Genomic DNA, 26927 nt, shown 5'->3' with positions numbered 1-26927 from the left:
TCCAAATTCTAAGTGAGCAGACTACAATACACAATTCCAATGAATTCTCCCATCTCATAATACTTAATAATGTAGTATTAAAATTTATCTAGAAAATGTCATTGTTTTAGTGAACTGTTTAATATACTACTAATAAATCTGTAGAAAAATCTGTGATTTCAAAGTCAGAAAAAATCTACTTTTCACATCTATAATCATAAATTTCTTATCACCAATCTTGATGGCTAGTGAATCTAGAAACATTCTGATTGATGCCTGAAATTTTAAAGTTTTACATTTAAAGACTAGCTCTTCTGTATCTAAAATTAGGTTAATTTCACATCTCTAAATTTTACCTTGTAAATCTGAGGAATCACTATGTAGAAATGTTTGTGCTGTTCTCCATTGAAGTTTTGTAATTGTGCAGCATATTCATTCTTATTTTCGTCAGCCATATGTGTACGTAGATTCAACTGCTGTTTAGCCTAGAGGCAAATTGGTCCAAATCATCACCAACGAAAAGACGAGCAACAAAATCACAGCTAATTCACTTTTCTAAAAGTTATACTAAAACGAGACTTTTTCTAACTACTGATATCACTTAAAAGTAAAGGAGAGGCTTACAGATCTTATGGCCAGTCTCCCTGTTGCAATATTCCCTTTCTCTTACTGCAATAATAAATCCTCTCCCTTACAATAATCCATTAAAATAAAGTTTCTCCTTAACAAATTCAGATTTTTTTAATTAAATAAATGACAACATTATGGTTTGAAATAGTAAGCTTTTAATCAGAAGAGAAAAAAAGCATCAGGAATAATTTAGACAGTTACAAAGTTAGCAGTAAAACATTTCTTTAAACATAATCCAGTTACATCCAACTCAGAACCACAGTGAAACCAAATAATAGTAAAAATGGGATTTGGGGATAATGTAATGCTTAACAATAATTTCTACCTCTATACAAATCCACAGGTACTTTACGGAATGCTTATTTAGAATATAGTTCTGTTCATCTCAAGGAAGGTCTTATAGAAATGCTTTTTGAATGAGAACATTAGTACCATCTACTGATACATTGGTGAGAACATCAGAATACAAACAGCACAAATCTAGATTTATTGGAGGGGAATCTAAACAATTTTCTCAATTGTTATAAAGTAATAGAAAAAAACAAAATAAGAATTGAAAATTTTTCAGTGTTCCAAGCTATAAATCATGTTAGATGAGAGTGCTTTGAAAATTATATCAATAAAAGCACACTGTGAATACACTTCATTATTCTAATTCTAGTTTTTACAATTGTAATCCCTAACCTTCTAACAGTAGGTCTACAAGTTAGTTCTTCTGAACTCAGAAACAAACTGACCTACAGAAATACATGGTAGTCAAGATCTCAGATAAGTCCACAAAAATCCATTTAATCCACAGTGTACTTGAAAATTAAAATAAATAAGTACTATGAAAACTAAACACCATGGCCCAAAATATTTCTACAGAAAAATACACTTCAAGTTCTAACCTGGGATCGTTAAGTACACATTCATTCACTCCTTTCCCTTTTCTCCCTCCTCTCACAAACTATGATGGAATAAAAGGATTCCAAAATATCCCCTACCCACAATGGTTCTTTCAGGGGAAGCTCCTCATGTTCCAAGTCACTGGCTGTGATTCCCAAGGCCTGGGAGAAAGGCTCCAGCAGGTTATGTAAGAGAATAAGGCTAGAAGCTAAAACAATTGACACCTTCCCTGGCATATTCTGGGCTTCACATCTACTGCCTTTCCTTTCTTTCTTTTTATATTTCATTAAATTTTTTAAAATTTTAATTGTGGCAAAATATACAATACACATAACATAAAATTTACCATCTTAATCATTTTTAAGTGTACAGTTTGATAGTGTTATGTATATTCATGGTTTTGTGCAACTGACTTCCTTTTCTTTAGGAAGATACAGTAATCGGCCTGCTCCCTCTTCACCTGTTTTTTTTATGCTTTTTTTTTAAACTCTCATAAGTAGTTACTTGAAACTATGTTCCCTTCCCTTCCTGGTCACTTAAAACAGAATTCCTCTACTCTCTGGTATCTAAAGTAAAACCTCAAATTTTTCCTAATTCTCTAATAATTAAAGGGGTTGCAAACAAATAAGAATAAAAAAGGAAGATATAAACATTAAAATTCTGAACTAGTTAGGTGAAACTAACTAGTAGACATGTTATATTTAGATTTCAAGATGTCTAATCTGTCTCTAAAGATATCTTTATAGACAAAATGAGTAAGTTAAAAATGAGAGTCCAGTTAAGGAGTTCGCCTAACTTGCCTAGTACATAAACTATGTATTCAATTGATGTTTGATAATAGGTCAACGGAGTTCTTAAGGAGTCAATGTCAACCAGCAAGGAAGTTTCCCATATATAAAATAGTGATGTTTGCAAGTGTTGTGGTCCACATTTTTATCAAGTAATGATAACACATTATGTGTATGACATGATGCCTGGAAGGAAATTAATATAGTGGATGATCAAAATCAGGATCCAAAAATCTTAACAGCAGGATCGAATCTAATAATTGATACAGATGTAGCATATATACATTTAAAAGACCAACAGTACATGTTCTGTCTGAGACACATATTCTTATACCATACCATATGTGAAAAGACATGGGGATTTTAGTTAACCATAAACTCAATGAGAGTCAAGCCAAACAATGTGGTTGCCCAAAAAGCTGATATACATTTAGGGTATAATTAACATAAATTTAGTGTTCAAAACAAAGGAGGTAATCAAACTCAGAACTGTTCAGACTGAACTATACCCAATTTGGGGTAACAAAGAATACTGGTTAATTAAATGGTATCCAAAGGAAAGTAGTAACTTGAAGATATCTGAAAAGTAACTTGAAGATATTTCATATGTGCAATAGTTGAAGAAACACAATAGTTCATCTAGGGGTAGAGAATCTGCTACAAATATCTAAAAACCTATTTTGAGAAAAATATAGATTTGTTATTTTTCTAGTACCTCAAGGAAACTAAAGCTGAACAGGGAGACAAGTGGGGTCAATATAAGGAAATGGTAATTTTTTTTAAAAAAATGAACAGACTATTTTAAAACTCTATATTCCCAATAACAGGGAACTTACTATCATAAGAGATATGTTATTAAAAATAGGGTAGACAAGATAAACGTCATCATAAGTTATACTAGAAGAACTTTAAGGTAACTGTAACCTGAAATGTATATGATTTGGGGGTTTTTTAAAAACTGGTAAAGAAAATGGAAGGTAGAAAATAAATTATTCCTTTCTTCTTGCTTTTTCTTGTTCTGATGCTATAGGAAATTACAAAATTCTAAGGAGAAAATATACTAATGTTGGGCCTTTGTATATACAAAAACATGTAGTAAGGTTCATCTATTTTTCAAAATCCCAACATTTCAGGACTATCACTGTGTCAAATGTCCTAAGATAAAGAGCATACAGCAGGGGAGAAGGAGAAGCTAAGCAGCAACAGTTACAGGGCTGATCCTACCAACAGTAATGTTACAGAACATCTGGCCCAGAATCAGTCAGTGAATGACAAGAGAGAATTCAGTTTTCCAAAATGAATGACTGAATTAATCAAATAATAAACAAATAGTTGATATCACATTTCTGACAGTTTTATCATGTTTTCCCTTCTGTATAATTGGGAAGCACACTATCCAACCTCTATGTGCATACCCTATCAACATACCTTAGACTTTCTATCTTATTTTTAAATAGGATAGAAGCTCATTCCTAATAGCAACTATGTCTTTCCTATACACTCAGAATGCAGTTGACATTAATATATTAATTTTATTCTAATTACTTTCTCAGACCAATATGTGTAAAGCAGGCAAATATTTGTGTATCTTAGATTTAGATGTAGTGTATCTCTTGAGGAAACTAATACCAACACAAATATTGTAACTACTCTCCATATGCAAGTAATAATATTTTGATATTAAAGTCAGTTTGGATTATTTCTTACCTTTTCAACATCTGCCTTGGTTGCATTAGTATCATTATCCAATCTTTCGTAACTCTGTTGTGCCTTCTCTGCCTCTCTACATTCTCTTTCAAATTTCTTTTTACTCTGTTAAAAAAAATTAAAATGCTGAAAAATAAAATTAGATTTATCTCATTTAGAAGTTAACAAATAATACTAAAATTTATATGGAATCATAAAAGACCCAGAATTGCCAAAGCAATCCTGAGGAAAAAGAACAAAGCTGGAGGCATAACACTTCTAGATGTCAGACAGTTTGTTTGGTGTTTTTTGTTTGGTTTTTATATGTTTGGTTGATTGGTTTTGGTGTTTGCTTGTTTTCTTTTCTTTTCTTTGTTTTTTTTTTTGATGGAATCCCAATGTAGCTTAGAATGTGGAAACACCCCTCCAAAGTGGTTTTGTGTTGTTTCTTCCAAGTGTCCCAGGAATACCATCTGCCCAGAATGGCCTCTAAATTTTTTTTAATTTAATTCAAATTACTATGACTTTGCAAAACCTATTCACAACTGAGCATGTGATATATTTACTTTCCTACTTTTTTATCCTGAAGTTAATGTCTTTTTCTTAATAATTTGCTTTAGTTTTCAATGTACTTTTCTCTAATTCAACCCTAGTGTCCCCAGTTCTTTACATCTCTCCTCAGTTAATTCAAACATATTCAGAATTCTATCAATTTTATCTTCTTAATGAAATCAAGAACCCAGAGGTTTGTAACCTGTAAAAATTTGAACTGGTTACCAAACTAGGCCTACTGAATAACTGTTACCTTGGGATTTCCCTTCACCATTTCCTGGGGATTCCTTTCAATTCTCCCTTAATTCGAATCTATTTCCTAGTTCCACACCTGCCCCTTTCTTGGTTCATTTCTCTATTTTGCTAGAACACATTTAGCAGTAGCTTCCTAAAAGAAGCTTCCTAAAAGAGATAATTGTTTAAGTCTCATGACTGAAAATGCCTTTCTATCTATTTTAATTGATAAAATTTGTCCAGGTATGAAACTCTGAGTAGGAAATCTTCTTTCTTCAGAAACGTAAAAGTACTACTCCACTGTCTTCTGGCTTCCTGATCCCATTCTGATCCCTGATCCTTTGCATAAAATATGTTTATTTTGTTTTGTTTTTTCTCTCTGGAGGTTGGTAGGATCTTCTCTCTCTCCTAACTGTTCTAAAATTTCATGAAGATATGTCTTGCTGTGAATCTACTGTGCTGAGCACCTGGAAAATCCTCTCCATCTGGAAACTTGTGTCTTTCTGTTCTGGGGAAATCTTCTTGAATTAATTTTGCCTATCCATTTTCTATGTTTTCTCTTTTTTAAGATGCTTATTATCTTGAAAATGAACCTATAGAATGAGTCCCTCTAATTCTCTTATATTTTCTCTCATATTTTCAATCTCTGTCATTTTGCTCTTCTTTGAGAGATTTCTTCAATTTCATTCTTTCTAGCGAGCTTTTCATTTCTGCTACCATAAAGTTCTTCTTTGTTCTTTATACGTTCCTTTCTTTAGAGTATCTTGTTCCTATTTCATGGATGTAATAACTTCTCTATTCCCTATGAAAATGTTAATAATAGTTCTGGGTTTTGCTTGTTTGTTTTTGCTTTTTAATTTCTATTTCCTTTCACAGTCACTGTTTCTTCAAAGTTGCTTTTTTTTCTGCATACTAGCTTTTCTGCATACTCTGGTGTTTTACATTAGATGTTTTCTTTAAACGTCTGGGGATACCTGCCTATCTGCTCTTATTTTAAAAGCTAATTGGATTATGGCCTTTTCCTCTACAGTGATAAGGCCAGGCAGTTTCCTTGGAGAAACCATGGTGCCTGTATCTTTAAGTCTTTCCTCTCAAACTAATTAAATTCCACAGAGGAGACTCTTCCAATTTCTTGTCTGGAAAATATATGCCTTGCTACCTGTATTCTGAGAATTACTCAGAAGAAAGCACAGGATGTCAACATTTTCTATTTACCTAACCAGTTACAATGTCAATTTCTTGTCTTGAGGATTACAAAACTATTCAGATAGTGCAAACCTCATAACTACAAGGTCAAAAGGTTTAAATTTCTCACAGGATACCTCCTACTCCTTGACCTTCAGATAGAGACAAGGTTCTTCTCTACCTCCCTTGGCCAGTGGGCAGAGTTCCTGCCACCTTTCACTAAAGGTTTAGTCCTTCAAAGAGTCAAACTTTATACAGGGATTTCAGTTCCAACTCTCCAAACATACAGAGCTAAAACCTAAACTTTGTCAGTGTGTGAGTACTAAACCCCAAGCCCTTAGCAAGGTCCTGTAAACCATACCCCAAAACCTCTAGAACCACTTTTCAAATGCCACTGTATCAGCTCACACAACTATTGCTCTGGCTTTTAGTTTACCCTTAGTTTCCAGCAGTTAGAAATTTCCCTTTCTTTCAGGTAGCTATGCTAAGAGTTTAAAATACAATAAAAAATATTTTAGCTTTTATATCTAGGTATTTGTAACCAAAAGTTGTCTGAGTTAGTTCAGTTTGCCTTATACCTAGAACCAGACATACCTGTAACTTACATCAAATAAATGTACTCAGAAATTTCTTATAAAACATTTAAAATGTACTTACTATTTTGATTAGTATGAGATACGTAAAATTTATTCAAAGCATAAATATATCTGAATATACATAATATACAGAATGTCACTTTTCTGTGAAGATTAAAATTCAATTTCCACATTTAATTCTCTGAAACTCAGTTCAGAGCTGTGTTTTCAAACTGAACAGCTATAGCTACTAATTTTGGTGTAATCTGAGGCAACTCATATGCAAAAATACTTTTATATTAAGTGTCCTATTGTTTGTGAAAAAAATCTACCTACTAATTTCCTTGCAGCAGCAAAAGAATCATGAGTACAGTAATGTTAAAAATACTCCTTCCCTGAAAGATATTATATCATTATACAATACAGGGATATACTCCAGAAAAGATTCTCCTTTCTTCATCCTTTGTGTCGCAGACTAATCAACGGCCACATCTACTCCCCTATTCTTCCTCAGAAGAGCCCACCTCCCTGTACGGAGGCTGAAAACAGCTGATAACTTGCTTTACCAGCCTTCCCACAGCTGGGGCATGGTCAAATAATCTAATCCTGTCAAAGGCACCCATGAAGAATTCTGCTGGGGTTTTCTGGGAAAGCTTTCCTTCCCTGATAAGAGGAAACAGAAGAGAAATGTTTCCTCTCTCCTGCTTCTGCATGCAGCTGAACGAGGATGTGGTGCTTGGCTGCTTAAATCAACTGTTGACCATAAAGGGACAAGCCTGAGGGAAAAGGCCATGGTCAAGTCAGCAACGTGGACAGACAGAAAAAGCAGCCTTGGTGACATCACTGAGCTAGCTACTGACCAACTCTGGAACTGACCTGTTTCTGAGCTTTGTTTTTATAAACTCATATGATGTGTTACTTGGAACCACCTATCTGATAGACCTGGCATTTCTGATGCTTCCATCTTCTCAATCTCTGACCATTCCTTCAAAATCTTCTTCACAGGCTACTGTCTTCTGCGCTCAACTTAAATGTCAGTGGGGCCTATTTTGTTTATCCTGGGTTAATAACTGTCTTTAAAATTTTTTTTTCTCAATGTTCAATACTCTGTCACTAATTCAATCTTTCTCTCCTAGTTCTTTAAATATCCTCTCAATTATTGCAAACATGTTAGGAATTTTACAATTTCATTTTCTTGGTTAGACATGAAGACATGGGACTATAAAAGGGATCCTGCACATATTTCTACATATTACAAAGAAATCATATTTGTGTCTCTTTCTCACTAGACTGCAGGCTCCACAAAAACAAGACCATATCATATTTGCTTTTGTACCAGACTCAATACATGTTACAGACTCAATAAACATGAGTTGAGCTGAACTCACCTTTATTTCACAATATTGTTAATGCCTTAAAGAAATCTCTCCTACATTTTTTGACGCTTGTTTCTTATGACCCTTATGACTTTTCCTTAATAACTAACAATTGTTCTAAAGGTAAGTCAGCACATATCAACAGGAATGATTTGTGTCAACTCAAGTTTTTAAAGGAACCAATAACTCATGAGTGTAGGAGTCTGTTATTTTGTGCAAATGAAAGACACACATACATACACATTCATTGGGTGGCAGATACTAAGGATGCTAGTTAAGGCAATTTAAAATTTAATAAATGTAAACACTCCCTAGAAGTCTTTCTGAAACCAATTAGAAAGAAAATCAAAACAAAAATGAAAACAAACTATTAATATACCTAAGAATTCTCAATCAGTACTGGTGATTAGAATCTTACATCAGTGACAGTTACATAGTAGAAATTTAATCTAAGCTTTTAATCCGTGTCTTTAAAAAAGAAAGAAAAAAAGCTGAAAACTGTACACGTATATGCATACTTTTTTTTTTAATCTCAAACTTGTCCTTTTTCCAACATCCACAAGCTAAACTGATTAACATGAAAAACTCCCTTCAGCATAATTTTCAAGGAATACAGTATCCATCATAAAAATATGCAGGGAAAGAGTAAACTGCTTGCTAACATGAGGGTTCAAGAAAGAATATTAACCTTATATGACAGTACATCATTTGGCAGAAAGTTTTAAGTAAAGATAAAGTGTTCCATGTAAACATCTTGGTTTTCAAATGACTGTATGCCAGGATATTTAAGAAAAACCACATTAATAAGTACCTCTGGAAAGTTTTTAAAGTAAATAATTATTATGCTTTTATAATTTTGCCCTATAAAGTACTTTATTTCCTACAGTGAGACAGTCTATGACCAGCAGCCCAGTACTAGAAACACTCAATTATAGAATCACTAAACTGGAAGAAACATTTCATATAATCTAGTCCACTGTCTTCATTTTTCATTTGCTAAAACTGAAGTCAAGAAAAAATCAGGTGCTAAGGAAAAGGCAGAACTAGAATCTAGTTTTTCTTAGTCTCAGTCACATGGTCTTCTAAGATATCAATATTTCCTTATTACTTCTATCCTCTATCAATATTTTATAGTAACAATGGCAAAGTCAAAAAGAATCTTCCTAAATGTTTACAATTATCTATAGATTATAGAATTGGTACAAGTACAGAACCATGTAGAAAAAAAGGAAAACAGACAAAATGGTCTCATATTCTCTATTTACACCAATGTCAAATTATAAATAATACTAAATTGAGAAATATTAAACTCAAATAGATATGAAGCATAAGAGCATTTAGAGCTAAATGCTACAAAATTTTATGTTAAACATGAAAACACTATAACTCACATTATCCATCTGCTTCCAGCACATGTCAAGGTATTGCTGAGCTTTTCGTCCCTCTTGAAGATGCTGAAGATCATAACAACAACCAAAAAAACAAACAAAACAAAATTTTAAATTCCAATTAAATACCAATTAAAGCCTAAAGTCCCCAAAAGGCTTTTCACTTAATTTTTTTTCAAGGTACTAATTATGTAAACTTTATCAAGACTTAGGAAGAGATTATTAGTAAAGCAAAAATTCTCTAAAATGCATTTTATAGACTATTATTTAAATACTTTAAATATAATCTTTAAGACAGATATAATCTCTTGGAAAATACATGATTATCTAAATAGGGGTTGACAAAGTTTTCTATAAAGGGTCAAATAAACATTTTAGGCTTTGCAAACCACACGGTCTCTGTCTCTGTTACAAATATTCAACTCTGCTAATATAATGCAAAAGCAGCCACACGCAATATATAAGTGAATGAGTGTGCACCTGTTCCAATAAAACTTTACAGTCACTAAAATTTGAATTTCATATAATTTTCATATGTCATAAAATATTCTTTTTTTCATTTGCTTTTCAACTATCTAAAAATGTAAAAACCATTCTTAGCTCATGGTAACTAGGAAACAAAAACAGGCAGTAAGCTAGATTTGTCCCACTGGCTGGAGTTTACCAAACCTCAGTCTTAAATCCAAAAGGATCACAAATTAGCAAGAATGTCTTGAGATAATTTTAGCTAGAAGAAATTTAGAGAAATAGAAAACCAGTTTATGCTGTATGACTATACATTATTTTAAAAAGCAAAGTAATTACTTCATTTCTGTGAAAATATTTCATATACTATAACAACTGTATAAAAATGATAAGAATTACCATTTTTCTTTCAGTTTTCAGATCATGAGCATATCTCATTAATTCACCATAAACTCTGTGCGCCATTTCTTCTGCTACTACTTCTCGCTGTCCTGCATAGTCATTTAACTCGTTAAGGATGTTAAAAAAGGCTATACACGAAGTAAACCTGACAAAAACATATTAAAAATGGTAAAAATGGTGAAATTTATTTTTACTTTCATTATAAATGTTTTTGTGAGGTATAGATTGAGCCTGATACTTAACAAATTTTAACATATTCAACCTAAATCTCAGCTACTAGCTCTAAATTAACTTTGTATGAAAAGAATCCTGCTTAAGCTCAAGTTGTACATGTTTATATATCTTCGGGTAGTCTTAATTTATAAATAAAAGGATATTTGGGGTCAAAAAATAATACTACTACTACCTGCAGGCTCTTTTAGCATACTGGAATCTCTTAAGTTGCCAATTAACTGGCCTGAGCTTGGGAATGAACTTGGTTGGATTCCTAGGCTTGGCAGCTGAACCTATTACAGAGATGATATGCTTGCTCTAGAGGACAGAACCTGCCAATTATACCACTCAAATGCATCTCGATGGGTGATCTACAGAACAATTTTGCTATCAGCTCTGGACACAGCTGCCTGTATGCCTGCCCACATCCTGAATGCAAGTGAAGTGCCGCTATGGTTGGCACCACAGAGGGGTAAGAAGGGGCAAAAATAAGGGTAAAAAAAAATGTGTGTGTGTGTGGAGGGAAGGAGAGAAACAAAGAGAATCACTGTATTAAAATGTATAGATCTACTTGAATACACTGCCAGAACACTCTTACATAAGCTGAAGTTGGACAGCTCAGCTAGGGCTCCATTAACACTAAACCTGAGAATCCTCTAACAACTGACAATTACATACAAAGTTGTTTTAAGTTTAGTCTCCTTTTGTTTCTGCATTTTACAACTATCCATGTATCCCCGTTTAAGAATGCCAAAAAGCTCATAGGCAGTTCCTAACCTTTTATTCAGAGTTCCAAAATTACCCTGAAAACCTTATTCCTTTTCATTACCCCTTTAAACCAACCAGCCAAATTGTTTTACTAACTGTAAAAGTAAAAGCAAGAATCTAACAAGCTGACAGCTACAAAAAAAAGTATGGAAAAAATACCCTTCTCTTCTGGAGACTACATCATTCAAGTGGAGTCCCAGTCCACCTATTACTTAGAAATCACACTTCAACTATTCTAAAAAGCTATTATCAAGCCCACTGAAGTATGCAACCTCATAAGAAAAAATAGTAGTTTCCTCTTTCATAAACATTATGATTTTTTATTACAATAAACTTTTTAAAATCTTTATAAAAAGCTAAGAGCATAATATTTATTTTACTAAATAACAAAAATATAGGTCTTCTTTTAAATTGCAATATGCAACAGTAAATAGGTATATAATTTACCTTGGCTCTTCATCTTTGGTGGAACGTTTGGGACAGTACTTCTTAACCAGATTTCTATAGGAAGAAGATTTTTAAAAATTTACTAAAAATACTGTTGTTGAAATTCAAATACTCTAAAAGTTTCCAATTTCATTAAATCAAGAATTTAATGATGTAAAACAATTAAGACAGCAACATGATCATCTATTACCATCGTAATAGACAATCATTACTTACATTTTCTCCTTAAAATACTGATTCCTGTAGAAAAAATGTTACTTCTATGTTTATACGAGTGTAATAGTAACAATTTGGTTGATTATGCTATCAAACTAAAAAGAATTAAGAGGAAGAATAAAAGAAACAAAGTACTCGGTATATGAAACAAAGTACTCAGTATATGAAACTGAGTTATGGCAGAAAGACACGTATTTCAAGGAAATACTATAATTTTGTTTTGTAAATCAGGGATTATAATACTAACTAAGGTAAAATGTAAACAGATGCGGACTCACTACAGGATAAAAGAACAGTTCATCAGTATCCTCTGTAACTCTACTTTTATATGAAAATCACTATGTGATCCTTAACCTTCTCTTTTTTTAGGCAAATGAATTAATTCCAAATTGTAACTTTCTCTGCCTGTATCTATGTCCATTCTTGACAGTCTCGGACTAGAATGCTACCTCATTTCATCTCTGCAAAATCAGAGGCAGACAAACACATGGACTCTGGAGTCAAACTGGACTACGTGGGTTTTGTGTGGCATCTGTGTGACCTTGGGCAATTTACTCACACTCTTTGTGCCCAGTTTTCTGTAAATGGTGATACACAGTACCTCTAACCCATAAGGTTATGATAATTAACGTAGATAATATTTGTAAAGCATTAACCACAGTCCTTTATACCACGCTCCTGAAAATATGATTCATGGACTGACCAGTAAAGGTCCACAGACTCTTCGTTACCTATCCCACAACAAGCTAAGTACAAAAGTTGAGAGTAGTTTTATAAATGTTGAATCTAACAGTAAAAAAAAGTAGGGCCCGTATTTCATGTCTCTTTTTTATGTCATTTTGTCTAGCATTAAATTTTTATTGTATTTTATAAAAGCATCAGTAGAAACTTTAAAAGAAACTAGTCCATCATGACAAATAATTTGAGATGTACTGTTTTAAACTATAATATCCATGGAAATCAGCAATTATGAGGTAACTGATTAACTTATTATGGTTATAACCACAATCTCCAACCTACAAATGGGTTGCATTCTGGAAATTACTTTTAAAGTCAGTGATTTTCAACCATGAGTCCATGAATTACTTTAAATAAAAACAAGTCAAACTTGGGCGAAGAACATTCCAAAGAGCAAGTAGTTTCAAATTCTGAACATAATTTTGTATATCAACATTTTAAGCATTGTTTAGAGTTATAGGCTATAATTGACATTTGTCGTCTATGCCTACCTGCATCACTCAGGTGATGCTTTTTTATTCTGTAACAGTTTGTGGCAGACATATTTCTGCTCATCAAAGAACCCTATTATTTCACACATTTTCCAGCACACTTGCAGTTAGGCAGAACCATGTGGCTAATTCTGTATAATGGGCTGTAAGCTCTGTGTCAGTACCAAGCTAAAGCATTATAGCTCATGCATAAACGTCTGGGCTTCTTCATTTCCTGATGAAGCAACTGTGGAGGCTTCATGTTAAGATCAAGATGAAAACAGTATGGATTCTTGAGTTACCACATGGACTACTAGAGTTATCACCTAGCCTTGTGACTGACTTTGCATGAGCAAGAAATAGGCTTTTGCTGCGTAAAGCCCCTGAGATTTGGGAGTTATTATTCTAGTACAGCCTAGAATAACCTAAACTACAGCTCCTCTATTGTCATGTCTACGTAACTGTGGTGGGTTGGTCACATATAACAGTCCAGGAACACTTATTTGATCCAGGCCCATTAATCCAGGCCAAAGTCAATGCTAAAATTTCCATTGAAATTCTTGGTAAGATACGTTCTTTTTCTTTTTTTTAATTTTTATTTTATATTGGAGTATAGTTGATTAACAATGTTGTGTTAGTTTCAGGTGTACAGCAAAGTGATTCAGTTATACATATACATGTATCTATTCTTTTTCAAATTCTTTTCCCATTTAGGTTATTACAGAATACTGAGCAGAGTTCCCTGTGCTGTACAGTAGGCCCTTGTTGTTCATCAATATGTTCTCTTTATGCTGAAGCTAAGTTGATAGGACACAATCCTGGAGCCCCCACGTGTAAAGAGCCTACTTGGGTATTAAATCAACAGAAAGGATAACAAAACCAAGAGAAAAAGAGAGAAATTCTTACTTTTCTGAGTACCCAGATCCCTAAACTTTTCAGTCAAATAAGCCATAAATTCCTTTCTTTGCTTAAACCAATATGACTTGGGCTTCTGACACTTGAAAGAATTATGACTACTACCACAGACATTAACACAAAAGTCTTAACATACTCATAGCTTAAACACAGCATAAACAACGCTAATTTGAACTCTAGCTTCTGGGAGGAAGAGCACATATATCACAAGAGGGAAGGGGAAGAAGAAGAAAGTAATATTACTTTTACCTTTTGAGCATGCACAGTTAATCCTCAGCAATTTTTTAAAATCTGTCTTGCCTCTCTTATGTAAAAGTCACCCATCTATGGGAGACTCTTCCCAAGCCCCAATAAAGCTCTCAGAAACCATATACAAGCCACTAAGACTCCATCCAAGCCTACCCTGCCACTAGAAAAACTACAGCATGGTCCAAAATGTTCTTGTATTCCACTAAATCAAAATTTCTATTCTAGGAAAACATATGCCCTAGAAGAAGACACAACAAATTATTAATAGTACTCATTTCTAGGGAGAGGGACTGGGAAGTGACTCAAATTTAAATGTGTTACAGTGATCATATACTGTTTTTTTAATTAAAAAAAAAATTAATGATAAAAGCATACCAAAAGAATTTATCCCCTCAAATCAGCTGATCTCAATTGGGCCTTCTAAGAAAACAGTGTGAAGTCAGCAAAAATACACACCAAGGTGTGACTGGTTACTAAGTCCCACAAATCCTTGCTTTGAATTTTTAACATAATATGCTTATTAGGTCAAATAAATCTCTGGCTTGTCTTAAATATGTAAGTGTAAAACAGGCAGGTTCCTCCTAAACTAAAAATATTTTAGGCAATTCATCTCTCTCAAGAAATCTGCCCTTAGAACCCTCTTGCACTGTTGGTGGGAATGTAAATTGATACAGCCACTATGGAGAACAGTATGGAGGTTCCTTAAAAAACTAAAAATAGAACTACCATATGGCTCAGCAATCCCAGTACTGGGCATATACCCTGAGAAAACCATAATTCACAAAGAGTCATGTACCACAATGTTCACTGCAGCTCTATTTACAATAGCCAGGACATGGGAGCAACCTAAGTGTCCATCTACAGATGAATGGATAAAGAAGATGTGGCACATATATACAATGGAATATTACTCAGCCATAAAAAGAAACAAAATTGAGTTATTTGTAGTGAGGTGGATGGACCTAGAGTCTGTCATACAGAGTGAAGTCAGAAAGAGAAAAACAAATACCATATGCTAACACATATACATGGAATCTAAAAAAAAAAAAAAAAAAAAAAAAGGTTCTGAAGAACCTAGGGGCAGGACAGGAATAAAGATGCAGACGTAGAGAATGGACTTGAGGACACGGGGAGGGGGAAGGGTAAGCTGGGATGAAGTGAGAGAGTGGCATGGACATATATACAGTACCAAATGTAAAATAGATAGCTAGTGGGAAGCAGCCACATAGCACAGGGAGATCAGCTTGGTGCTTTGTGACCACCTAGAGGGGTGGGATAGGGAGGGTGGGAGGGAGACGCAAGAGGGAGGAGATATGGGGATATATGTATATGTATACCTGATTCACTTTGTTATAAAGCAGAAACTAACACACCATTGTAAAGCAGTTATACTCCAATAAAGATGTTAAAAAAAAAAGAAATCTGCCCTTAGAACCCTCTTACACTGTTGGTGGGAATGTAATTGGTACAGCCACTATGGAGAACAGTATGGAGGTTCCTTAAGAAACTAAAAATAGAGTTACCATATGATCCAGCAATCCCACTCCTAGGCATATACCGGAGAAAAACATGGTTCAAAAGGATACATGCACCCCAGTGTTCATTGCAGCACTGTTTACAACAGCCAAGACATGGAAGCAACCTAAATATCCATTGACAGATTAGTGGATAAAGAAGATGTGGTACATATATACAATGGAATATTACTCAGCCATTAAAAAGAATGAAATAATGCCAGTTGCAGCAACATGGATGGACCTGGAGATTATCATACTAAGAGAAGTAAATCAGACAGAGAAAGACAAATATCATATGATATTGCTTATATGCAGAATCTAAAAAAAAGATACAAATGAACTTACTTACAAAACAGAAACAGACTCACAGACTTAAAGAACAAACTTATAGTTATCTGGGGTGGGGGAGGGGAAGGGGGAGTGGGAGGGATAGACTGGGAGTTTGGGATTGACATGTACACACTGCTATATTGAAAATAAATACCCAACAAGACCTACTGTCTCAGCTCAGTACTCTGTAATAACCTAAATAGAAAAAGAATTTGAAAAAGAATAGATACATGTATATGTATAACGGAATCACTTTGCTGTACATCTGAAGCTAACACAACATTGTTAATCAACTATACTCCAATATAAAATAAATATTAAAAAAAAAAGAAAGAAAAGAAATCTGCCCTTAGTGTCAGTTTCCCTAGGCTACTGTTTTTGAAAAAATTTTCCTCTCTTCTAAGACCAGAGATTCTCCAAGTAACCAATTATGATAGTAGTTTTTATATGTAAGACATGTTTTGAATAGCATATTATGAATCAGGAATTAATTAAAACCAAGTTTTATACAGATATAATACATATTATAGAAATTATAATAGATATCATAGATAAGCTGATACTTTGTTTTGATGTGTGTGTTTCATCCATGTTTTCTAAGAACCTTAGGATCATGCACTATGGATACAGAGGAATTAACACTCTTCTTTCAGTAGCCTGAGAAGGCTTCTAAATGTAATGGGTTTCTCCAAATATTATAGTATGCTCTATATATCCTAATTATATATGCGATATTAAATATATCATACTACTTAATTTATATTTAAATTGCTGATTTTAATATTTTTTACCCATTCTAGTTTTGTCATGTTTATATTTGAGTTTTAGTGAAAATTATAAAGTATTCCAAATAACTTCTCAAAACTTTAATTCACTTTTATTTTAACTACATTTTACAGTTAAATGATGAGGTACAAGATACCTCAAAAAATTTTAAGCAGAAAATCACCTCTATACGTTTTCAATCTTTCAACATTTGAGAGGTTCTGAGTTCTAATTACTGTTTAACAGGTGATCAATACCATATTTATTTGTAAAATGGGACACAAATCATACTATGGCAGAAGGGTAGTATTAGATATCTGAGACTGACTAGTATCCCTTTTCTTAATTGCCGTCCCTATATCTAACGGTTACCATGCTTAGGAATTACCAGATTAAGACAAATGACCCTATTTGTGGGCCTCAGTTAAGTGATTCAGAGACAGAAAACTGAATCTAGGGCCAGAGTTCTCTTACTGGAATTTTTAAGTGTTTGGACCTGATACAGCTTTGAGATCAGTACAAGAGCTGAATCTGAGACATAAAACTGAATGATGGTGAGTATATTTCCTGCCATGTGGAGAAAAAAGGCCAGTCTGCACTGAAAGAATGAAGCCAACACATAAAAAGAAGCCCAGAAAGGAGCGGGGAAGGCGGGGCGCGGAGGGACGGAAGGAAGGGAGGGAGGGAAGGAGGGAGGAAGGAAGGAAGACAACAAAGGTCTCTGGCTCTCTGGCTGTGTTTCAGATCCTGACTTTTTTTTCCCCTGTGACCTAGCTGTATCCCAGGACTTCCAGCAGCTGAACTGTTCAACCTCTTCTTGAACTCAAGTTAAAAAATCAAATCAATAAAAGATATTAATAAATATCTCTTCTCAATACATTTACCATTAAACTGAAACTAGCTCACTGGGGTTTCCAACACTTACAGACACAAATCTTTCCTCATATAGTAGAAAACTGAATGTAAAAGATATCCACGTACAAAAGAATGAAGGTATACCCCTACTTTACAACCATATAAAAACATTAACTCAAAATGGGTCAAAGATCTAAACATAAGAGCTAAAACTGTAAAACTCTTAAAAGAAAACATAGGGAAAAGCTTTACAACATTGGATTTGGCAATGATTTCTTGGATATGACACCAAAAGCACAGACAACAAATGAAAAAATAGATAAACCAAACATCAAAATTTAAAACTTTTGTGCATCAAAGGCCACGATCAACAGAGTGAAAAGGCAACTGTGGAATGGCAGAAAGGATCTGCAAGTCATGTATCGGATAAGAGGTTACAATCCAGACTGTATAGAGAACACCTAAAATGCAATAATAAAAAACAAATAATCCAATCTAAAAAATCGGCAAAGAACTTGAATAGCATTTCTCCAAAGATATACAAATGGCCAGCAAGCATATGAAAAAATACTCAGTGTCACTAATCATTAGGGAAGTGCAAATCAGAGCCACAATGAGATTTCTTACACCCATTAGAATGGCTACTGTCAAGAAAAAAGAAAGAAAACACCCAGAAAACATTAAGCGTTGGCAAGGATGTGGAGAAATTAGAACCCTTGTGCATTGCTGGTAGAGATGCAAAATAGATCAGCCACTGCAGAAAATAGTATGGTAGTCCTCAAAAAAATTAAACATAGAATTACCATAAGATCTAGCAATTCCTCTTCTAGGTACATAGCCAAAGAATTGAAAGTAGGGACTCAGATATTTGGACACCATGTTCATAAAATCATTACTCACATAACGGAAAAGGTGGAAAAACCCCAAATGTTCACCAACAGATGAATGGATAAACAAAGTGTGGTATTATCCATACAATGGAATAATATTCAACCTTAAAAAGGAAGGAAATTCTGATACATTTCCCAACATGGATAAACCCTAACAACATTATGCTAAGTAAAATAAACCAGTCAAAAAAAAACCAAACAAATACTGTACGATTTCACTTATGTAGTACCTAGAGTAGTCAATTTCACAGACACAGAAAGTATTAATAGAATTGCCAGAGCCTAGAGGAAGGGGAAAATGAGGAATTGTTTAATAAGCAGAGTTTCAGTTTTTCAGGATGAGTAAGTTCTAGGAATTGGTCACAGAGCAGTACAAATATACTTAATATACATATTTACATTTCAGCTTAAGATACAGCTGAAATACACACTTAAAAATGATTATGAGAGTAAATTTCACGTTAGGTACATCTTACCACAATTTTTAAAAACTGAATGTAAAAAAAGTGATTACTACAAGTAGTATGAGACAAATTCTGAATACTGTATTTGTTTTTTTAAGGGACATGCTTCATTCTCATTATACCTCTACTGGTGGTAAATGGTGAAATAGACTGATAACAAGAAGAAATAAGAGGACTTAAGTATTTATGCCTGAAAGACCTAGGAGAAGAAAAACCAAACAAGCTTCAATGGATGTGAAGGTAAACAAAGTATCTCATTTCTTAAAAATGCCAGTTCCTAATTTTGTTTGATCTTTAGCATGTCAAGGATACACAGTACCTAAAATGTGAAGGGGACTATGCATTTACGGTATCAGCTTCATAGTCTATACCCAAAGAATATATTCAACAATTCATTGCTATTTAGGATGTGATAGGCATAACAATGTGATCTCTAATCAACTGCAAATCTTCCAGAAGAATATTTTCAGGCATGTTCAAGACAGAAAAGAGGAAAATTATTTTATTGCTCAATTTAGACTGAGGAAGGAGCAGACTGGTACAGACTTAAGTATTACACTTTTCAGAGAAATTTTGTTCTGCAAGTTGATAACTTCTGTTTTCCTTCTAAATATTAGATTCTTAAAGCAGAACTATATAACACAGTCCTAGCTTCAAGTCAGCAGCTTAATCTATCTGATTTGCCTATATTTTAAACCTATAGGATGATGAAATAAACATTGTCTCATTTTAGACACTCCTACACAATTCAAATGGCTAAACAAATAACTTAGAAATAAAACTATTAAAGGCGTTATGAAAGAGCTAAGAGATTAAGTGATCTATATAGCCAACATTATTGACAACCTTCTTATTTCTTTATAGTTGTTTAAACAAGATCTTTAAATCCTTTTCACTGGAAAGCTCACTATCGAAATGTTTACCACAACTGGGTTGAACTTACTTTCTTTCTTAAGAGCTTTATGTTTTACTTGTTAGGTTCTGCTTCATTTTTTAAGAAAACAGTTTAATATAAAAATCAGGAATAGGCTTCATGATTCTTGTTAAGGTGATGAGCTTGAATTTCTTGACTAGTAAAGCAGAAGAGTTCATTGAATCATTCCACAAAAGTTTACTGTTGTATGCTTACTACAGGGCAAGTATTCTACAGGTCTTAGAAATACAACGACAAAGATCAACAAACTCTTGTGAAGATTAAATGAGATCTCAGCCTACATAAACTGAAAATGACAAACAACCCTACTGCTGCAAATGTAGGTTAGTAGTCTGGTGGATAATTAAGTTGGAGGTTGGGGGCATCTTTTAGGTATAACAGAATGAATTGAGATAAAATTAGAGCTCCATGGCACACGAAAAGTACAAGGATAGGAGCAGATAAAATGCCAATGATCAAAAAACAAACAGCTAGAAAACTTAAAAAATAAATAAATAAATTTTTTAAAAATTTTAAAAAACAAATAAAAACAAACAAAAAAACCAAACAGCTAAAATATTGTAACGATAAGTATATGAAGTCCAAATCAAACATAACAAGAAAATATAGTTATATTACATTAAAAAAAGGTTCTCCAATTGTCATGCTATTTACTCTCCTCTGATAAACCACCAGAAGAAAGTAGCTAATAGAGTTATGGAGAATATTAAAGGCAAGAAGCAGAGAGAAGTAACATTATGCTATCCCTAGCTCCAATTTATAATAGGGTATAGGAATAATAAAAGTAAAAAGTATTTATCTTAAATTCTCATAATTACATTTTTAAACTTCCTAATGACAAGTACACTTTCTTAAAAGGAAGGACTTCTAAAATGTTAACCTTTTATTTTAACCTGTTCTTATCTTTATGGAAAAAGATACAACTAGCCCTAAATTTATGAAGTACATAATTTAATTTATATTTAATTAAATTTCTATGATTTAATTGTTTATAATTAATTGTTACATTATAAACAGATGTGTTAGTTGAAAAGAGTATGTTATGTAGTTTTTAGATAATTTATTATTGTCCCTAGTAAAATACCTTAGAAACCCAAAGATGTCTCAATGGCACTAGGTACTGGTGATAGAAAAAAATCCTCTTCAATGAGAACCAGTCATTCTCCCTATGCTGAGAGGCAGCACCAAGTACTCGGACTCTGCAGCCAGATTTGAGCCAGCTAGCTCTTTCTTCACCTCTCTGTAACTCAGTTTCTTAATGTATAAAGTAATACCAACATCTCATTGGGTTTTTATGAAAATGAAATATAAGATGTGATACAAGCACTGAGAATAGTGCTGGCACATTAAATGCTATGTTAAGTGTTAAGTAAATACCAAAAAGTGCTTGTTCTGTGCCAGGGACTATTGTAGAAGTTAGGAATAAGCACTGCACAGAACAAACAAGAATCTTTTTCCTTTGTGGAGTTTATCTTTTATTAGGGAGACTATTTTCTAGAATTAAGAGGCAAAAATTATTTAGCCAGTAAGTCATCTGGATACAGGCACCTAGATATGTACCAGGCAGGCTCAGGAACTACCAGAGACTGACAAGAATGAAAGAGTTCCCACAAGATCTAATTCTATGAAGACAATTAATATAGGGAATAGTTCCTCCTGCTTGTATCCAGATGCCACTCTTAGGGTTTACTACATTAAGTAGTTTGATCAAAAACTCAGGGGAGGCCAAAGAGTCACAAGTTAAACAATGGCCAACCAAAGAATAAAAGTAATCTCTACTTTCCACAAGTCAGTACAAAGATGAGTTCCCTAGGTTCTTCGGAGACTAAACAGTGACATAGGAATAGAAAATTCTGATAAAGAGACATGAGAAAATAAAGACTAAATAGAAAATAGAAACTGGTTTTATTTTCATTATTCTATATCTAAGCCTATTCTAAATATTCGGGACAGCTCTTAGTAGAGCGATCTCTTCACACTGATGTACATGACATAAACTCTAATATGGATAGAAAGCAGTACACGGTCAAAGGTTCACCATATAGTCAGAGATCCTAATTTCTAAACTAAACTGAAACACAGGTCATTCAATTATTTATGCATTCAACTTACATTCACTCAGCTCTAGAGGTACCAGCTATGTTGCCAGGGTTGGCAAGGTACAGAAATAAAAATAAGATCCAAGAAATTTGGAGAGATTTCTGTTCTGGTTAAGGTAAGAGTAAGTTTTAGGCTTCCCGTTGTCCAATCTATTTCTCTTCCAGTACCACACTGTCATGTTTGAGCCAAAAAGGAATGATCTGGGGTGGAAGTAGGGGAATATAATTTCATGCAGCAATCTCTATGATAGAATTTAATGCTGTATTTATTTTTACTAGAAAAAAATGATATATACTATCATGTATATAGAGCTTCTTTTTTTCACTTTAGAAAACTTAGTCAATCTCTGTCATACAAATACAATATTATAAATTTATTAGAAGAATGACTGATTTCAGTTTTTTATGTCCACAAACAAAAAACATTCTACCAAGGGATTCAAAGTCACCACTTATTATCCATCAAAATGGACATGGTTCAATTGTTTTTTGGGTTTTTTTTTTTATACAGCAGGTTCTTATTAGTTATCCATTTTATACATATTAGTGTATACATGTTAATCCCAATCTCCCAATTCATCACACCACCAGCAACCCCCCCCCGCCACTTTCCCCCCTTGGTGTCCATACGTTTGTTCTCTACGTCTGTGTCTCTATTTCTGCCCTGCAAACTGGTTCATCTGTACCATTTTTCTAGGTTCCACATATATGCGTTCATAAACGATATTTGTTTTTCTCTTTCTGACTTACTTCACTCTGTATGAGTCTCTAGATCCATCCACGTCTCTACAAATGCCCCAATTTTGTTCCTTTTTATGGCTGAGTAATATTCTACTATATATATATATATATATATATATATATATATATATATATATATATATATATATATATATATATATATACACCACATCTTCTTTACCCATTCATCTGTCGATGGGCTCAACTGTTTATAACTATGTCTCCAAACATGATTAGATGCTTTATTTTTTTTTATTCCTGTCCTCAAACCACTACCAAAAATGAAGCAATACCAAACTAAAATAAAGTTAAACCAAAGCCATCAAAAGAGACAAACAGAAGACAGAGAATAAACTGGGAGTGCCAAAATTATACAGCAAATTAAATTTATGCAAATAAAAAATATATATTTACAAAAAATATATTGCAAAATTTAATCCTGCAATATATTTGAAATGTAAATGTTTAACATTCTGAATATAGTTGTTATTCAGGAGACAAAAGATCTGCCTCACTATGAAAAGAAACTGTCCTCTGCAGTAGCAAAAACAGGAGGGAGTCAACCAAAAGAATTTTTCCCATTAAAGAAGAGGAAATAAACAAGGCACATTTCTTCCCTTTGGACAAAACAGATACTATAAAGAGTAGCTGATAATCCAGTCATTTACTAAGCATTCATCCAAAGCAGCAAATCTCAATGTAGAGAAAGGGAAGGGAGTTGATGATTTTCAAGTTACACAAGCCTCCTCCCAACTCTTCCTTATTGGAATTCCTCAACACCTTCCAATAATCCTGCTCTTGCTGAGAATCACTGCAAGTGAGAGCCATTGTTAGGATGACAATGTACTAAATTTCTTTAGTCTGCTGGGACAGAAAAAAGATGCAAATCACTTAACCTGAGCATCTGTACATGACAAAACCTACTTTCTCACTACAAAATTATATTTTCATATCAGGGAATTGTGGGTTCTAGCCACTCCTGCTTCAAAGAAGTGGTGTTAAAATCTCTTTTTGCAAGTTAAGTGAAAATTATAACCGTTATTATCAGTCACAACACAGAAAGGCAAACAAGTTTGCCATTTGATTATAGTCCTGTTACTCTGGTAAAACCTTGGCCATCCTGAAACTCTTGAGGCCCAAGTTATTCTGGACAATTAAACATTGCAGATTGCTGAAGGTTTACCTTATAAATTACCAATTTTTATTCTATAATTTGTGATAGGATTCTTTTGAAATATACCATCTTCTTTGCTTAAGATTACACAATTGTTGAAAAGACTTCAATAATTTAAAAATACAAGTAAAAAGTGTCAGTTCCTTCCCTTCTCATCCCCCCACTCTCATTCCTCAGAGGTAACCAGTGTAAAACAATTTGGGGTGTATGCTTTTAGACCTCTTCAGAATACATACAAATTTTACACATAGCTATATACTCAAGCTCAAGTAAGCAAGGAGGTCTTGCTGTACATTCAGTTCTGCAACTTGCTTTTTACACTGACAGACTGAGTAGCCTTTTAAATATGCTGCTACACCTCACTTTTTCAAATTGCATTTTCCACAGTATTTTTCATCATTCCCTTACTGACAGGTACCTTTAGGCTGGAAACAATTTTTTCATCTGCTGTTTGCAATCTTTTAATCTTTTCTTTATTATTTGTCACTTCACACTGCCATCACATCACTGTATTGTCTGTAGCATTTCTTTTCTTCACTTCTATTGGAATACTTAGAAACCAGAAAACTTAATGTGCTAGAGTTGAGATCAAATTATAAAGTAAATGAGGGAAATTTTTCATTGTTTACACACGAATACATTTTTTTATTGTTATTTTAACTTTTCAGAGGTCCTTAACGCTTCCAGATTCCTGAACGGTAAAGTTCCCAAGTCAAAACTTTTGGACCGGTAAAATATCATCACAATTATTATTAATATACTAGTAGGTTCCCTGTTTATATTTTCATACGGAAATTCCTTTGTTTAAAAAAAACATAGGAAGCAAATGGATCATGAAATTAGCATGATGCTACTATTTCAATAGATGTCATAATAGTAGTATGTATATCATTATAAACGTGAGTAACCTATTCATCATACTAGTCTATTTCATCCCTACACCCAGTCAGCTCCTTGCATAAACTGCTACAAATGGTGGACATATGTGGTTTATCACTCAAATATCCCCCTTCCTTCTGTGATCTACTACCTTAAATTTCTTTTGGGCACCTATCCCTCCCCCCACCATTAGCTATAAATCAATCTAATAGTCTCATTTCGGTGAATTGTTCAGGATAAGCACATAATCTAACCAGGGTCAGCAAGACAAAAGGAGACTTTTGCTGGGATTTCTGGAGAAAAGAAGCTGATACACGCTTGTACTCTGCTCTCCTTCCATCTTCTTCCTCTCCCTTCTTTCACTTTCTTCTTTCCCCCTTTCCTTCCCTTTCTCCTCGCCCAAATGCACAAAAGAGAAGACCATCATTCTTCCCCAGGATGTGGGGGTATGAAGATATGAAATCTAGAGCTATGGGGGTAAAAAGGATGGTATTGAATGAAATCTGAAGATAAAAGCAACAAGGGGAAGCAGAGCCAAGAAATGGAGCCTAGACACATTTGACCCATTAGTCAAAATATGCCTAAACTTTTTACTCATGTGTGCCTTGTGGGTTGGATTTTTCTGTCACTATGCAATATAAAGAATCCTAACCCCTACAGCTAGAACCTTATATTGTTGTCTAGTCTTCAGGCTTCAAACACCATTTTTATTGAATAAGTTGCAGCAAAACTACTTGTCAGGTTGTGGTCTAACGACGATTTTCTGCTTGAACAATATCTTAAGATAAATTCCATTTAAGATTAAAATTTTCCCTTTAAAACTTTTATTTCCTAACACATATTCCAAAATCACTTTCATCAGTAATATCTATCTATCTATCTCTTTATTTATGGCCGCGTTGGGTCTTCGTTGCTGCGCGTGGATTTTCTCTAGTTGCGGAGAGTGGGGGCTACTCTTCGTTGTGGTTCACGGGCTTCTCATTGTGGTGGCTTCTCTTGTTGCAGAGCACAGGCTCTAGGTACGCAGGCATCAGTAGTTGTGGCTCACGAGCTCTAGAGCACAGGCTCAGTAGTTGTGGCACACGGGCTTAGTTGCTCCACAGCATGTGGGATCTTCCTGGACCAAGGATCGAACCAGTGTCCCCTGCACTGGCAAGTGGATTCTTAACCACTGCACCACCAGGAAGTCCCTGTATATCTAGTTTTTGACAGAAACTCAGCTCATCACACTCACTTTCTAAGTCTTCGAAACTCTAAAGAAATGAGAAACTGGAGAACTCTTCAACACTTTGCAAAGATTACTAATGCAAAAAGTTACAGGGGAATAAAACTGTAAAGCACTGAATTAACACCCAGGTATTTCTTTTTCCTGGAATTTTGCTTCCTGATTTTATGACTTTAAGTATCTTTCTGGAATGAAAGCTACTCATGATCTAGCTAGCCAATATTCCTTCTGATACGAGGCAATGATTTAATTAAATGAGTCATTAAAACAAACCAGTTACCTAATTCAATCTAACTCTGATGAAAAACACAGAATTTAACCTCTGGTATATCACATTTATCTAATATCCAACTATTTAAACATGTAATTTCATTTCTGAGAACTGAAAAAAAAAAAATGTAACTTACCTCAATTGTTTTGCATAGTTCTGTTCAATTTCTATCCTCTCTTTAACAAATTTGGCGTATCTTTCCAAGAAGTCAATTCCCCATTGTGTATGCTTGTCTAAGCTGTCGAACTGATCCTAGAAAAGGAAGGTAAAACCACACTGAAAAGTCTAAAATTTTATCCACAAATATTTTAACCAGCTTCTGATATCTGTCCAGGCAATGAGGTATGAAAAGAGAAACTTAGGCTCTTCTGCTGGTCCCCACCAATCTCATCCTCTAAGGCCTAGACAGAAATAGGTTCTTCAGCATAAATCATGCTATTTTTATGCCTGAATATCTTTACACATGTGGTTCCCCCTGGCTGCAACAGTCTCCACAGATCATCTCCTTTCAATTAACTCTTTATTCCTCCTTTGAGATTCAGTTCAGGCACTATGTCCTACAGAAAATGAGGCGCTATGTCCTACAGAAAATGGCCCTAAAATCTCAGACTGGGCTAAG

The 26927-nt window shown here is 34.0% G+C and overlaps 1 protein-coding gene across 2 annotated transcripts in view; it reads right to left on the bottom strand.

Moving 5' to 3' along the window:
- FNBP1L (formin binding protein 1 like) overlaps nt 1-26927 on the bottom strand; it is a 121240-nt gene that overhangs the window by 23360 nt on the left and 70953 nt on the right. For both annotated transcript variants that reach the window (XM_007169576.2, XM_007169577.2), the window contains exons 2-7: nt 26445-26560; nt 11577-11630; nt 10146-10293; nt 9285-9347; nt 3993-4097; nt 336-464 (exon numbers count right to left, since the gene is read on the bottom strand). In XM_007169576.2, the coding sequence (XP_007169638.1) occupies nt 336-464; nt 3993-4097; nt 9285-9347; nt 10146-10293; nt 11577-11630; nt 26445-26560 (615 nt within the window). The remainder of the gene's footprint in view (nt 1-335; nt 465-3992; nt 4098-9284; nt 9348-10145; nt 10294-11576; nt 11631-26444; nt 26561-26927) is intronic.

Source organism: Balaenoptera acutorostrata, chromosome 1, assembly GCF_949987535.1.
Source record: "Balaenoptera acutorostrata chromosome 1, mBalAcu1.1, whole genome shotgun sequence".
Lineage (NCBI taxonomy): Eukaryota > Metazoa > Chordata > Mammalia > Artiodactyla > Balaenopteridae > Balaenoptera > Balaenoptera acutorostrata.
This window is presented reverse-complemented; position numbering and strand designations above follow the sequence as displayed.